The sequence below is a fragment of the Lipophrys pholis genome, assembly GCF_963383615.2.
Source record: "Lipophrys pholis genome assembly, chromosome: 20".
In the NCBI taxonomy this organism is placed as follows: domain Eukaryota; kingdom Metazoa; phylum Chordata; class Actinopteri; order Blenniiformes; family Blenniidae; genus Lipophrys; species Lipophrys pholis.
Window position 1 is genome coordinate 14,940,323 of NC_137648.1, and position 15,361 is coordinate 14,955,683.

At 40.8% G+C, this 15,361-nt stretch overlaps 1 protein-coding gene across 1 annotated transcript in view; it reads right to left on the reverse strand.

Moving 5' to 3' along the window:
• tmx3b (thioredoxin related transmembrane protein 3b) overlaps nt 1-12,558 on the reverse strand; it is a 39,915-nt gene extending 27,357 nt beyond the window's left edge. The window contains exons 1-9 of the mRNA XM_080489513.1: nt 12,475-12,558; nt 12,142-12,199; nt 11,127-11,166; nt 9,183-9,306; nt 7,306-7,351; nt 3,475-3,555; nt 2,963-3,062; nt 2,692-2,769; nt 2,287-2,353 (exon numbers count right to left, since the gene is read on the reverse strand). Coding sequence (XP_080345639.1) covers nt 2,287-2,353; nt 2,692-2,769; nt 2,963-3,062; nt 3,475-3,555; nt 7,306-7,351; nt 9,183-9,306; nt 11,127-11,166; nt 12,142-12,199; nt 12,475-12,508 — 628 coding nt within the window. The 5' untranslated portion in view covers nt 12,509-12,558. The remainder of the gene's footprint in view (nt 1-2,286; nt 2,354-2,691; nt 2,770-2,962; nt 3,063-3,474; nt 3,556-7,305; nt 7,352-9,182; nt 9,307-11,126; nt 11,167-12,141; nt 12,200-12,474) is intronic.
• Between the last annotated feature and the right edge of the window lie 2,803 nt (nt 12,559-15,361).

Consider the following 15,361-nt stretch of genomic DNA (forward strand, 5'->3'; position numbering starts at 1 on the left):
ATGATCGTTTTATTTCTTACAGATTCAAGAGACGGCTGACGTATTATAACTGAGGAATTTATGTTAAACAAATGCAAACAGCCACAGTTTAGTTTCTGGCAGTTGCACCTTTGCAGCATGTCATACACTCGGTACTGCCCACCATCAAATAAAAGCAGGACTAAACTTATCATCAACACGTCATTGACACTGACCTTCCCACGCTATCGCTGTCAACTCAAATAACCAGTCAAGGATGATTTCTGCCAATGCGCCACAACAAAACGTCACCGCAGTGCGATAACCTGGTTTGGTGTGATCGCATCTTGTCATCATACTCATCAGTGAGCCATTGAAATGCTGCTAATAAACATATGCAAAGAAGTCCCGCCTCACTGCTGGTGTCCCTTCAATACAAGAAGCAGCCATAAACAATACACCTGAGCTACGCCGTTACAAATCCTATCCAGCATCTACAAAAACATACATGCTAATTATCATCTTGTTTACTTTGAATACCAACATGTCAACCACTATATCTAAGTGCAGACACATGATCAAAACCACAGTAACAGCCTGGGCCTGTATGATGGTATGCAGCCAAGGAATTGAGGGATTAAATATGCATGAGCCTCTGTGTTGCTCTATATTTTAACAGCGATCTTCAAAAGAGATGCCAATGTTTATGCTGCGCACTGAAACAATCAAAACAAAACAACAATATGTCAAATAGTATTCTAAAAAAAAAATAAAAATTGAGAAGCTGTATTTGGACAGTGCGTCTCTCCTCGGTGGGACCAATTCTATAAAAACACAGGCTTGCAACAGGAAGAACAACGGGGGAGTGTGCAATGAATTTCTAATAAGCGTTTTAAATCTGTATCTTCACAAAGTACAAAAAAAACAAGCAGCGAGGTGTGTGTGTGTTTGTGGCGTTTTGCATAATCTGGTTGGGAATTGACAGTCTCTAAAGCTAGTAAATAAAAACAAGGCAAATCACAATGAATGCATATATAACATGCGAGTTACACACAGACACACAGACACACACACAGGGGTATAAAACTGCGTCACTGGGCTGGGAGTTCACGCAAATGTGCCTTAGATATTCAGCCAAATGACACTTGATAAAAAGTTCCTGATAGAACATCATGTAAAGTGAGTGGAAGAGAAACCCACAAAAGACGCCTTTCACTCTGTATTCTCTTATTCAGCTTTCAGCCTCTGAATTTAATGGAGACTAGTCTTCTGGACAGTTGGCTAGAAACCAGATGCCGAGAACCAGGAAACTAGGCAGGCATGTCACTTTCTGAATGCAGAGTGAAGAAGGTAAGTGCTTAATGGGCTACAGTCTATTTCTGAACTGTAAAAAATAATAAGAAGCATTTTTTCCCCCCTCAGCTCTGCCTTTCAATCCTTCAGTAGCTGACGGAGGTCACTGATCTCACCCTATGATAAATCTGATACATTGCACACCATGGCCACTCCTGACATTCCCCACCTCCTGTGTATCAGGGTCCTGGAGGGCTCTGTGGAGAGTGGGCTTTTCGTCGTTAACGTCGTCTGTGGTGAGCCTCTCCTCGTGCGATTCTGGTGCAGGAAGCCGTTCTTCTGTAACGGTCAGGTGGAGCAGACCGATGTGAGCTGGCAGGCGACTGATCGGGTGAAGTTTGTTATCCGAGTGAGACACCGAGCAGCTCGCCTCTCCAACAGCCACTACTGGGGCCCGTTCGTGTTGACGCTGTGCCTGGATGCTCATCACTTCCGCTTCCAGCTTCCAACAGGGATCCAAAGTGGCGCCGACATACGAGACATCATGGATGAACGTGGCGAACTCGTGCTGCTGCGGTGAGGAGCTTCAAACTGGAAAACGCACCTCCTGGAAACCTCTTATGTCAAGTATGATTTTCTGCTTTGAACTGACGACTCCAGTGAACTCAATTATTGGGTTTTCTTCGACTGTATATGCAATGAGAGCCCTGTGCTGTGTGTTTTTGGCCAGAGCTGTGGTCTCTTACGCCCACTCAGGCCAGTCCATCCACCCTGCCCCGCTATGTACGTCCGCCCAGAGACAGACCACCACAACATCACTGGCCTCACCACACACACAATAGTGGGCAGAACCCTGGGCACTTTACAATGGGCCAGGCACACCATAACTCAGTGTGGTGAGGAAAATGAAAGAAGAGCAACGAGGAACAGGAAGACTCGAGGACGACAGCTCCGGTGGCGTAGATTAAATGAGAAGAGGGAAGGCCATTGCGCCATTGTACCTCTGAAACAAACTCAGGAAAACTAAATACTCACCATCGTAGGTGAAGTAGGCTCCATCCTTAAATACTACAACGGCAGGAAGCTCTGGCAAGGACACCGACTGTTGAAGGCACAAATAAAGTGAAAGCAATTTCCATGAATAATTTCTACTTTACGTATATATGAGCACCTGAAAAATATGGAGCAAAACGGCTTAGACGCCTTTGCATAACTGCAAAAACAGCATAAAAGCCTGTATCGCCTTCATGTATGAGCAGGAAGGTAAAAATGCTGAAAGAATCTAATTATTTAAATTACTTTAAACTTGAAACGGACGCAAAACCCTCGAGAGTATCAATAACACGGCAACAGACATCCGAAATTTCGGAATGTTTATAACAATCATTAGCTAATACTTTCAAAACGGAAAGATAAGCATGCAAACTGCAAAAGCGTTACCTCTGGTAAGACCTCTTCTGAAGCAGAGAAGAAGTAAGTATAGACAATGAGCTCAGAGGCCACATCATTATACTTCTCCTGCAAAAGAAGAGAAAGAAAAGAAAAAAGTCTTTTAGCATTTACACAATAGTCGTCAATAGATCTGGGCTGTAAAGGCCGAGTCAATAAACTGTATTACTGTGAACTATCGTTAAATCGGCCAATAATTGTGAAGAAGCGGGAGAATGTGGGTAAAGAGGTGGTCTTGATGCATATCTGTGACGGCGCTTACTTTCAGAGGAGACTCCCCACCGATGTAGAGGAAGAGCACGTCGTGTCGTTTCATCATGTGTTCAAACATCTGCTTGCTGGGAAGCGCCCGGACGGCCGGTCTGAAGGAGTGAAGCCAGCAGAGATTTCTTTATTTTGACGAGTGCTCAAACTAGAACATGCACGAGTGTGGTGAGATCTTTTTTTCTTTTTTTAGTTCATGTGCTGAGGGCGCCACCCAGTGGGCACTGATTCACTTGCAGCCTTGGAGCCAACTGAGCCAAGCTTTTCATCAACCTCGCTGTCATGGATCTCGCCCGATTTCCCTCAAGCAGGAGAAAATCTGTCAGGCCTGGTTGATACAGTGGCTTAAACTGGAGCATCGGAGGCAGGAATTCATTGAGCTTTGAAACAAATGTGGCCCGCATTGATAAGCTGGCCTGGCCGGGTTTCATTAGTGAAGCCCGCTTTCATGTGAGACCCGACTCTCGGCATCGTGGCATCTTGTTTTTGAAGGCGGGCGACGCGACTTACCCAGCCACCCGGTTAGCAAACTCCACAATATCATCTTTTGTTCTTGGTCCCTTGTAATTGTAGGCGAGGTCACCCTTTAACCTGATAAGGAGAAACACACGTGCAACACAAGAGAAAGGTTCAATGTCGTGATAAATATTTCAGTAGGGTTCTACATGGATTTCTTAGATCTTTTCTTTTAAATCCAGTTCAATTCTAATTGTTAAACTGGTGATCAGCAGTTCGATCATTTTTGTTTCCAGTCAGAACAAGAGTAAATAGGAAGGAGTTAGATCGAAAACGAGCTTTGTAGAAATCCACCATGAAAATAACCGAGAAAACAAAATTGCCATTTCATTTGTTCACGATGTGCCTGTATGAACTATGTCATAAAAAGTGTTTGCTTGTATTCAGGATATTTAGTGAATCTTTTTAACTGTTTTTGGACTGTGGGGGAGGAAACTAGAAAGAAAACTGATACAACCTCAGGGAGACATGTTAACTGACGAGTCATTCTTTTGGTTTTAAACAAGAAAAAAAAAAGACAAATATCTTCATACTGTGGTTTTTCACCTTTCCATCAAGCAACTGGCCACTTCAGCCACTGCTGAATTCAAGAAAACAAGTTCTTTATTTCTAGCCCTTACCCTTAATTTTCTAAAGCCAACTCGTCTAGTCCGTTTATCTTCTAAGTAAGCAAATAATTGACCAAGAATAGAAAGCATTTTAAACGTAAATTAAAGGAATGCTGGAGTTAAAAAAAAAACAACTGATCTTAAAAATTTAGTGGATAGCATCTTTTAGATTGCTGAAGTTTGAAGACTGAAGACAAAAGATATTGTAGATATTGTATACTGTTAATTTTTATGCATTTGCACATCTTTATCAGCAGTATACAAAGATCTCTTTCTTTGTAAAGTACTTAAATGATCTTAAGACGCATTAAAATCTAAATAAAAGAATGAACCATGTGTTCCTCAAATGTTGTATTTACAGCACAAAAATGTTCGGACAGTGCCGGAATGTTTAACTTTTACACCCTACCACTGCTGTTGTTTTACAAAACCATGCTTTACTATCGGTCACTCATATTTTGCTTTTGGTACTGGTCGACTTCTTCATGTATTTCTTTCCAGCTCGTCCTAATCCTCCAATCTATAATGCAGCTGGAATCAGAATTCACTGCACTGGTCAATGAACTGAATGAGTCACAAAGAAAAACATCTGGCACAGCTTTTCACAGAAACTCTAAGAAGCGATTGTGGCCTCGGACTCGTCTTTGACCTCAGATCAGCATGAAATGTCCGTGCGCAAGATTCAACAAGAAGCTGAAAACGTCCCTCACAGATTTTTGCACCACTGGCGACACAAAAGCCTCTCGCTTGCTGCTGCGGATCAGCCGGCCGCACAAATCATGCTGCAATTCTCCCTTCCAGCCTTGTCCCAAAAGGCGCCCTGTCGGACTGACCAATGGGGAACAGTGAACTCGCCGACGTGTTGTTGGGACCAGCTTGAGCAGTGTGTTTTGGGGGACCTCATCCTGCTGGCAGCAACAGTGGCGACAGTGTGCTCGGCTGTTGCTTTTGAAAGGAGTTCAGTTGGTATTAATCATCATAAGAAAAAGGTTTCCAACATCATTGAACCTCAACCACCACCACATCCTGTAAAGCAGAACGGCTTTGCGGGTTTCATAATCGTCTGCATGTCAGTGCAGACATCAACATTCATGAGGAGTCCAGCTCGGGGCAGCAGAAGCCTCAATACCCTGCTTGGCTCAGATAAGAATGGACTTGTGTCCTTTACCCTTCATGATGTGCATTCAGAAGAAGCACGGCTGTAATTACACCGGTTAGCGATGCCTCACTGTAAGCTTGAACAAGCCTGACCTCTGTCATTAACAAAAACAACAGCTGCTCGCAAGATGTTTCTCCCTGCCGAACCAGAAACATCAAAACCAGCGAGGAGACGATTGTTTTAGGAATCCTCAAGCGTTCAGCAGTTTCTGAGACACTCGAACCTCCCCATCTGGCAGCGACACACCACGGAGAAAACGCTGAGCTCAGGTTTTTTCTTCTTCTCATTCGGTGTCTGCTGTTAAGCAACCGCTGATCCTCTTGACCACGTCTGCGTGTGTTTATGCAGTTTTTTTTGTTGCTGCAAGATGACAGCAGAGCACGATCGACCACATTAAAGTGTGCCACAAATGGCCGCGTTAGTTTAAAGCTAAAAATGCCTCCACAACAGGAGCGCTGACACACAAAACTACCTCGGCGGAAATGAAATTGCAGCTTTCAGATATCAGGATGTAGATTGTGTCTCAAGCTCTATAAACCAGCTCATTTCAAACGGCATTAAAGCACATGAAACATACAATCCGGTTTCAAACGTACAAACCACAGGCCAAAAGTGCTTCGTTTAGGGTTAAGAGACGCAACTTTACCAAGTGTAGAAATTACAATGGAATCAAACAACATTTAACTTAACTGAAAACCAAAAAAAAAACACTTTTGAATTGGACTTACGGCAACTTTTGCTATATTAGCACTTAGTTTTCAGAAGCTCTATTCAGAGGCCCTATTTTAACCCATCAGCGGCAGCTTGGGCAGCTTTAAAGTTTGCGCCTGACAACAAAATAAGTCAACCTCAAACTATGTGGGAAAAGCTTGATCGCCAGAAAAGGTCAACTTAATCTAAATCTTTGCACCTCCAACAGAAAGGGAAAAAAAAGAAAAAAAATCCCCCTCTAATTGAGTTCCAGCCAGGGAAACTGCTCGAGTCGAGTTCTTACAACAAGCAGAATGCATTAAGGATTGCTAAGGTTGCATCAGCCCACAGGGTTTAATGAACTCGGGGGGGAAGAAGAACACTAAATCAAGTCTCTGTCACCGAGGGAGGCATCTCCTGCTCTTCGATGGATGTTTCATCACTTGCTTGGTTTCGCTGTTATGAACCCTGCAGTGATCCTTTGGCACTTTCCCAAATGAGCTTGATGAAACTAAATGGGGAGCCCGTTATGGCAGCGTGCAGATAAATGACGCGCTTTCAAATAGACGGAGGAAACTCATCTCCTGTCAATGTGTGCTCTGTTGTTCAGCAGCTGGCATCGAGCGCCAGTCATTCATTTTGTAGATTGAAATTTAAGTCTCTGGCATTTCAAAAAGTAAAAAATCTTTTGGTAAAAGAAATCACACCTTGCTTAATAGATCATTTAAGAATAAAAAGCCACAATAACCAGAAAGCAAATGCAAATTTAGGTGGAAAACATCGATTTGATACAAAATACACCCCGAGCATAATATAAGAAGTGTAATTCCCAGCATTAACTAGCGCTACAGTTAATCAAATTTAATGCATGATGTGTGAGGAGTTTATCACTTTGTTATGCCTTCAGGAAAAAATGCAACAACACTTTATTCCCCCAGTGAGTAAGTTATCTGAGGGGATCTCCACAGGCCAGACCCCGAGGGGAGAAAACACACAGCAGTGAGAAAACGGATCCTGATAATGACACCAACTCAAGTAAAGAAACTTGGAGGGAGATAGAAGTAAACAGCCTAATGCAACACTTAAAAGACCAAAAACTACTATAAAGTTGAATCTATACCTCAACAAAACTTTCTGAAAGTTATATTTTCACAGAAGAACCAGCGTATTGGACTTACTGTAAATTCAATGACTCTTGTAATCACATATTGATTTTTCTAAACCTTTTTTTTTTTTTCCCCTTATGTGGAAGATTCACTTATTTTACAGATACAGTTTTAGAGCCCAAAACAAATGAGAAAACTTGTAAACTGTGAAATGAACGCGCAATCAACACGTAGGGGCGGAAAACTGAAGAGGGGCACTTACAGTTTTATCGTGGGGTAACCACGAACGCCAAACTCTGATGCCATCCCTGCAACACAGAAAACAATCTAATTATCACCGGCCAACTCTATTTCTCCTCGGCTCAATCTTCTGTGAGTTACGTCGTACGTGTGAAATGTGTAGTAGGTAGTATTTTAAAATTACAAGTGTGCCAAACAATGCAACCCAGGTACGTCGGCCAGTCTCATAAATCCAGACCTCAAAACAGTTTCGCATTATTAGTTAGCGTTGCTATTAGTATACTGTAATAAAACTGTGACTGAAGTTGAAAGCTGTAGCAGTACTACAACTGTGTATTAGCATTTTAACAGATTTGTCTTTACTGAGAGCAGACTATAGATTTTAGTTACCTTAGTTCATCAACGTAAGGACGCTGACTTCATAACGATGAGGTTTTCAAAAAAACAGAAATACATTAATACTTACTTATTATTCCAACTAACAATAATCTCGGTAATCGTGAGACTGGCAGCTCTCTCCACGCACGTTTTGAGCTCAGACACTTACATCTCCTCAGTAGGGGGGCCGTCTAGTGCAGGGGGGCATCATCTGATTGGTCGAATATGTTGACATTTAGAGTGCGTGCGGAGTAGCATTTATTCCCGCTGAGTCAGTCTTCTGCGATTATGTATAACTACACTAACCCATTAAAACGTTAGAAACCCCCTTGGGGAAAGTCCATTTTTTCCGCATTTACCCACCCTGAGAGCAGCCATATTGGGGAGCTGGTGGAGGTCAAGGGTCTCGCTATGGGGAAGTACTGACCAGTGGGATTTGAGCATGCAAGCTTTTCTGGCCGCGAGGCCACCACCGTCCCGCCATTTATACAATGATATGGTGCATGTTGAAACTGCAATCAGGATTTATTAGTGATATACTGTGCTACTATAAAGCTTCAAAAGTTGCCCATTTTATTTATTCGTTTGTGTGTTGTGACCAGCGAAACCTAGAGTACTTTTTATTCATTCATTTCACACAGTTTTTCTGAGTGGACTGAAGACAGACTGGATTTACGCGACTTGACGGAGAGGGTTTAGCAAAAATAGACAATAAAATGGTTTTAAAAGTAAATAAGTAAGTAAGTAAGTAAATAAATAAAAACTACAGAGAAACTAATTACTACCGACATCTTTTTCTTGAATTTTACATGCTTTTAACATTGAACTTTTGGGAACATTTCAGCAAGAATACAATTGAAAAAAAAAAGGGGGGGGGGGGGGGGGGCGATTTGCAGGTTTTGCAAAAACAGAAACAAAAAATAAAACTTGCTTGTCATGAGAGAACACGAGTACCTGTTCTTAGCATCAAGGGACAAATTGACACAAGGTTCTCCTCTGGAAATATATGAATTTTGAAAATAAATTTAAGAGTATTTGTCTGAAACTGTGAGTTTGTGTTCATGGTTGATGACGTTTTTAGATGCAGGATTATTGAATTTGTTTTAAAACAACTTGTTTTATTGCTGCTGTAAAGTATTACCTAATCAATGTTACTGTATAACACAGATCTCAAAATAGCCAGTAATAAAAATAGTATCAAAACATTAACTTCAAGAACTTTTACATTATACAAATTAGCTTATATGTTTAAAAATATGAGATATCGACACGATTTTACCTTAATTCTAGATTATTTGACTACACTTTGAAACAGCTTGAAAATGTTTCATTTGCATCTTGAGTGAGGAACTACCAGACCACACAATTGACTTTTGAATGATTTTTCCAGCCTGTGGCTGTATAAATCAAGTGTCACCATGTTGTTAAAGCACACAGTTGATTAGAGTAGATTGCTCATCTTAGTGAGTTAAACAATCCCTCCGGGAAGCAGAAGCTCCGAGGTGCTCGTTGTTAACTCACCTGAGTACGCAGTGGCATCCATCTTTCCCACACGAACCGGCGACCCCGAGCTCTTCAGCTCCACCCCCACGTCGTGCCATATCGGTTCTAGTTTTTTACAGTAACCGCACCATGGAGCGTAGAACTGGAAAAAGACCACGAGGAAAGGTGGTTGTTGATCACGGACAAGGCGCTTTCATCTCATGTATATTCAGAAATATTAACAGCATGAGTATGAGCCGGTCTCCGGGCTTCAGCACATGCGACTATAATAAGTGGTTTATTATCTTTCTGTAAAGTTCTTAATAAATAAATAAATTTAAAAATCGTCTGACTTTGACTTTGGTATATTCATCATTGTAAGATCTGAATAATATTTGTTTGTATACATTGCTCCTTGTACATGCCCAGAATTAATCAAATACAAATTGTTCCACAAGAAAATCGACCTACAGAACCTAAACTGAAAAACATTGAGGATCTAAATGAACAAAGACCCTCCATGATCGGGGCGGGACGATCCGGACTTACTGCATGATGGTGTCTCCACCCCTTTTATCTCTCCTCACATTTGAAATCCACATCAGAGAAAATAAATGTTTGATGTGCGTCTATCCAACTGAAATGAATTGGAATTGCAGCCGTTGGGTGTGCTCCCCCATGTAGTAATTTGTCATAATAAGCTGGTACTGTACTATAGTTCACGCAGTGCATTAGTGGAAGTGTGATTGCTCACAGCCATACACACCCTGGTGTGTGCTAAACAAGCAGAGTGTACTTAAACAAACATACACGACTACAGTCAGACCGAAGTCTGGACGCGGACCAACAACAGAATCTGACACACTGTACAAGTGTTGAGTTCTTAATCGCTATTTGCTCGTGTGAATAACTGAAGTGATCTGATGAAAATTGAGTTCCTGTGGATCCACTTCCAGACAAAAAGAAATATAGAGGTCAACATTTGGGCATATCTGAATAGGAGTGAGGAATGAACTGCATTTCTCAGCTACTACGGGAAACTGTTACAAAAAGCACACACATATTAGATTGTTGGTTTACAATCGGAGCATAAAAAAGGCATTTAAATCTTCAGCAAGTGAATCGACAAAAGTTTAGGATACTTTAAAGCTGCTCAAACAGCTGTGTTCCGCATTTGAAAGATCATGTATTTGTCTACAATGTGCATTAAATTGTTACGCGCTACTTTTTTAACACAAAACAATATGACGAAAAGAAACTAAAGAACAAACAGCTGCAAGATTATCGTATCAAGATGCCGTTTACATTCCTGAAGCACAATTGTAATGCTTTATAAGCTTAAAAATGTTGTCTGTAGCACCTATTATAAATAAGATGCAGCTCAAAGTGCTTCACAATGACAAAGCAGACAATGATAATAAAGAACAGTTGATACTTGCAAGTAAGCCATCCCAGATAGGGTTTGAGCTGCTTAGCAAAACGACTAACAGGCGATGCTGGTTAATGTTTTAACAGTATACAACGTTAATGTGTTTCAGAATACTGTTGCTTTAGTACAGTTTAAAAAAGTTGTTTTATTCATTTATCTGTATTAGAAATTGGAAAACACAAATCAAAATAACTCTTTTTGAGAACCATCCGTCATTGCATGAAAGCATCATGTCAGAATTCACCATTTCTGCCCAAATGAGCAGCTCCAGGTGCTCTAGCTGCAGTTGCCACTATGGGCCTCGACACAAACTCTGATATAAAACCATCTCTGAGCCCCCCGGCTTTGCCCGACATGCATGACTTCTCATTCACTAATCACAAACACAAGAGATAGCCGGCACACCCCCTCTGTCATCACATCCCAGCACGACTGCTGCCACTTCCGCAAGGGATGATCCAGACAGCGGGGAGCTGAACATGAAGTAAACCACCGCTGAAAGGACCCAGATTAGCTTTTTGTGTGTTTCGGTGTACGCATAATGTCCGACTCACGTCAACCAGCCAGACGTCATTCACCCTGGTGTCTTTGAATCTATCAAAGAGACGAAAACACAGTTCAACCGTAGCTGTAGTGATCAAACTGGAAAGATAACATGGTAAAGATCACAGTATGGCGTGCTGGCAACTTGGAAAACAAAACAGTGCTGTATTACAGTAGTAGCTACATAAAACCAAGTGGAGGATGAGGTGGATGTTGTCGATTATTTTCCAACAATTAAGTTGTGATACTTTAACGTATATGTCTTATTTTGTTGCAACAATAATGCAAAATGACAAAGGACAACTTAATACTATTATATCTGAATAGAAACTGTTGCTTGGTTAAGCATGGTTCTGTTAAGAACTCAGTTATTACAAGGCAAACTGTTGCAATACTCAATAAAGGCAGACCTCGTCAATAAAACATATGAATTATAATTGAGAAATGGTGGAGTGAGTGGCCTCAGGAATACATTAAGCAATACCAGCATCTACCATAGTGTCAATGGCAACCTGATTTAAAACACTAAATTCTACGGCTAACTCGTTTTGTTTTTGCAATTTTGCAGCCTTTCAAATATCTGATTCACTCTCTGGATAGTGAGGCTCACAATTCTAGCTCAATCGCTGATAATGCCATCGAGTATTGTGATCATGTGTTTTAGCTCTATGTAAACACTACATTTTAAGCTGTGTCTTTGTGTTTTGATCTTCCACATAACAGTAGTCTCTTTCTTGCCTCTTTTTCTCTCTTTGCCTCTCTTGAATTAATTCGAGATTATTGATACGTTTTCCTTTTGAATTTGCAGAGAGCATGAATGCACAATGCATGGAAACATAACGCATCGCAGCTGATTGATATTAATATCGCAATCACGACAGATTTGCATATGTTGTGCAGCCTTGTTTGATAGGTGAGAGCACCCTTAACATCCACAAACAGCAGGTTTGCACTCTATGTGTCGTTTCATGGTCATATTATGATGAGAGAGCACCAGGAAGCTGAATGGGGGACTGCATCACTTACGTGTCGTCGAGGTCTTCAACAAATGCAAGCACCGCTGAACTCAGGACAGCCGCTATCACTGCAAATAAAACACAGAAATCGGACACTGCACGTTTACCTCAGTGTGTGCATGTTTATGTGAGTGTGATCCACAGCTTCTCAGAGTCTCTTCTGCCTCCAGCCTCAAACCTCATCACTGAAGCATCCCCAGCTAAAGCTTGAGGTCCGGGGCTAACTAACTCTGCCTCGGTTCCACCAGCCGGCGGCCGGGAGGCTCGTCCGAACGCGCCCCGGGGGGGTTGAGTGTGTGGTGTAGAGTGTCTTCTTGAGGGGTGAATTAAAAGGTGGACGTACCTCCACAGAGCAGGGACGTCTTCACTGGAGCCATCGCTTCGAGTGGAAACCAGGAAACTGAGCGGCTAAATCTGCGTCCGCTGCGCATGCGCGGAGTCACGCAGCCCTCATGACGTTTTTTACGTGATGACGTCTTTTTTTTTCAAATAAATGTTTAAAATCTCATTTACACTTATTAAAGATGCATTAAAAAGTATCAATAATATATAATTTAAATATATTTATATATTTATTTTCATCTCTTTTTGGTCAGTGGTTCTCAAAGTTCTCCTCGATGCCACCAGAATACTACATGCGAGAAAGAAATCACAACACACACACACATAAGTGGAGGATAAATGTATTGATTGCTTGACTTAAAACACATATTTTGAATCCGTTGTTGTATGTGCAATGGAGATGAATGCAGTGGTTTTCTAAATGTGCAAAACCAAGACTGTAACTGTTTTAGACAGTGGGAGGGAAACCCGCACATGAACATGCAAACCCCACACAGCATTTAAACTCAGACCTTCTCGCCGTGAGGTTGGAGCACTAACCACTGAATCTTTATGCAGCCCCTATTAAATATCACAATGATACAAATATCAAGAACAAAAATCTTGCATGGATTCTGGAGTGGTACACTAAAGCGTAATCTCCAGTACTCAATTTACCAAAGATGGCAGAGTTTATGTCATAGTTGGTGGCATATAGGATTTAAAAACATACAGCAGCACACTTCTTTCTAGTTTACTATGGTAAAAAAAAATGACACATCTGGTTATATTTGAACTTATTTCTCTCCTATTTGTATTGACTATTTTCAAACATTATTGTGTTAAATAAACCCGCATAAAACTTTGAGGGCTTCTGAATTTACCTTTTTTCATTTTAATGTTTGGTTTAGGTTTACACACAATTGTTAAAAAAAATTTATATACGTTAACTATTTTTTGGGGGTTTTGTTTCATTAAGGGGCAAGTGACAGAAAATATTGTTACCAATACTCACCACAAGATGTCCCTATAAGATCACGGGCAACAGACCAAGTAGCTTTCTCCTTCAAGTTCAAGTTCAAGAAGTGGTATGATAAAATTAATTACCACAAGCTGTGTGCCACATTTCAACTGTAACTCAAGTCTAAACATTATCATCATCATTAAATATCAATATGTTTACAGTACTTGTAATGAATTGCATATTGTGCAAGTAACACACTTTGGTGAGCAATTGTACTTTTACACAGGAGTTGTAAAAATGGCATTGATCTGTCCACGTCTATAAATATAATGCAGAGAACACATCAACATTTATTTTATTGAAAACATATTTATTTGTTCTGAGGAGAATTAAGAGTACTGAAATGTATTCCAATATATAATACTGTTTGAACAGCTTTTAACATATCAAACATGTTAACACAAACACTTGTGTGCAACAAGGATTAACATAATTGTGACACATACAGGAAGATCCTCTCTCATACAATAGTATCATATAAACAAACATTATGTTACAAGGCAAAACAGGGTTAGCTTCACAGAGTGTGGTCGTAGCTTCCAAAATAAATAAAACTATTTGTGTAAATTTCCTTCCATTTCATCGGTCATATGGTTCTTGTTTTGACTCTTAAACACTGTCAGCTGTGATATGTTTTGATCTGGCTGAGTACCATTTCAGTCATAATTTTAAGAACCTGTGGTAAAACTATAACTTGTTGTCTCTGTAAGCTCACAAAAGACAAACATTTTTATTTGAACTTGCTTGATTAAGCAATATCAACTTCTTTTCTAAACAAAATCAGGCCATTGCACAAGATTCTAATGGGGAAAAAAAAAAAACACTTTCTCTCTGGGTGAACCTCAATATTTGTTTCCTTTAGCCAAACTGCAAGAAAAATGTTTCCAGCAGAAACCTTTGTGTGTAAAGAATATTCAGCATGTCATTGTCAGGGGCTGAAAAAGTAACGGACAAAAAACAGAAAAAGAGCATGAAACAGTTTTGTACCCCGTGAAAGAGCTGTACTTTCTCACGGGGTGAATAGTGATCATGACTGTGTTACTAAATAGACTCATGCAGAGGGCTGTTCTGCTCAAGGCTCATGTGCCAAGTTTGTAAGGGTTGAATGCCTTTGTATTTAGGAGGCTAAAAACCTGGACACAAGCTCTTAGCCTACATTGTAAGGCCTCAATGGCTCCTGCGCGAGGGGGGGGGGGGTCCAAAACAATGACAACTAATCCTTCACCAAGAAACATTTTTTGCTGTTCACTTGAATTTAAAATATATGCCATGCTCTTCAGACTGCCACCGTTTCAGTTTCGGGAATGAAAGTGCACTGCTTGTAGTGGGAGGCTCTATAAAACATACCAAACCATGAATTTCAATCAAGTGTTTGCACAACTTTTCTTATAGACAGTTACAGGACAGCAAGGTCATTTGTCTTCTCCAGATAAAGAGAGGTTTTATTCGGCCATGGCGGGCCAAGCTGCAGACTCCCACACACTTACTGAGACTGTACTCAGCTATCTGACTGAACCCACTCATGACATCTTACAGAACGGGTCACAAATGACCTCAATTGACCCAATAAACAAAGCCCTCTTTGCCCCAATTGTCACTCTTCGGATGGCAACAACAGCAGCGAGATGATTTAGTTTTCCACGTAATGGCAACACTCTGTCTCGGCTCTGATTTTTCAGATTATTAGTTTATGAGCATAAAAAGAGCAACATTACGAGCTACGCGTCTAACACATTCACATTTTACTTCAGTTTTCAGACAAAGCAACATAAAAAGTTGTCTACAACATCTAAATATGCAGCATTAGGTTATCACTGAGGAAAGGGAGGCTTCAAACTAAATGAAAATTACCATTTGGTTGTGTTCGCAAATTCAACAGTTGTCA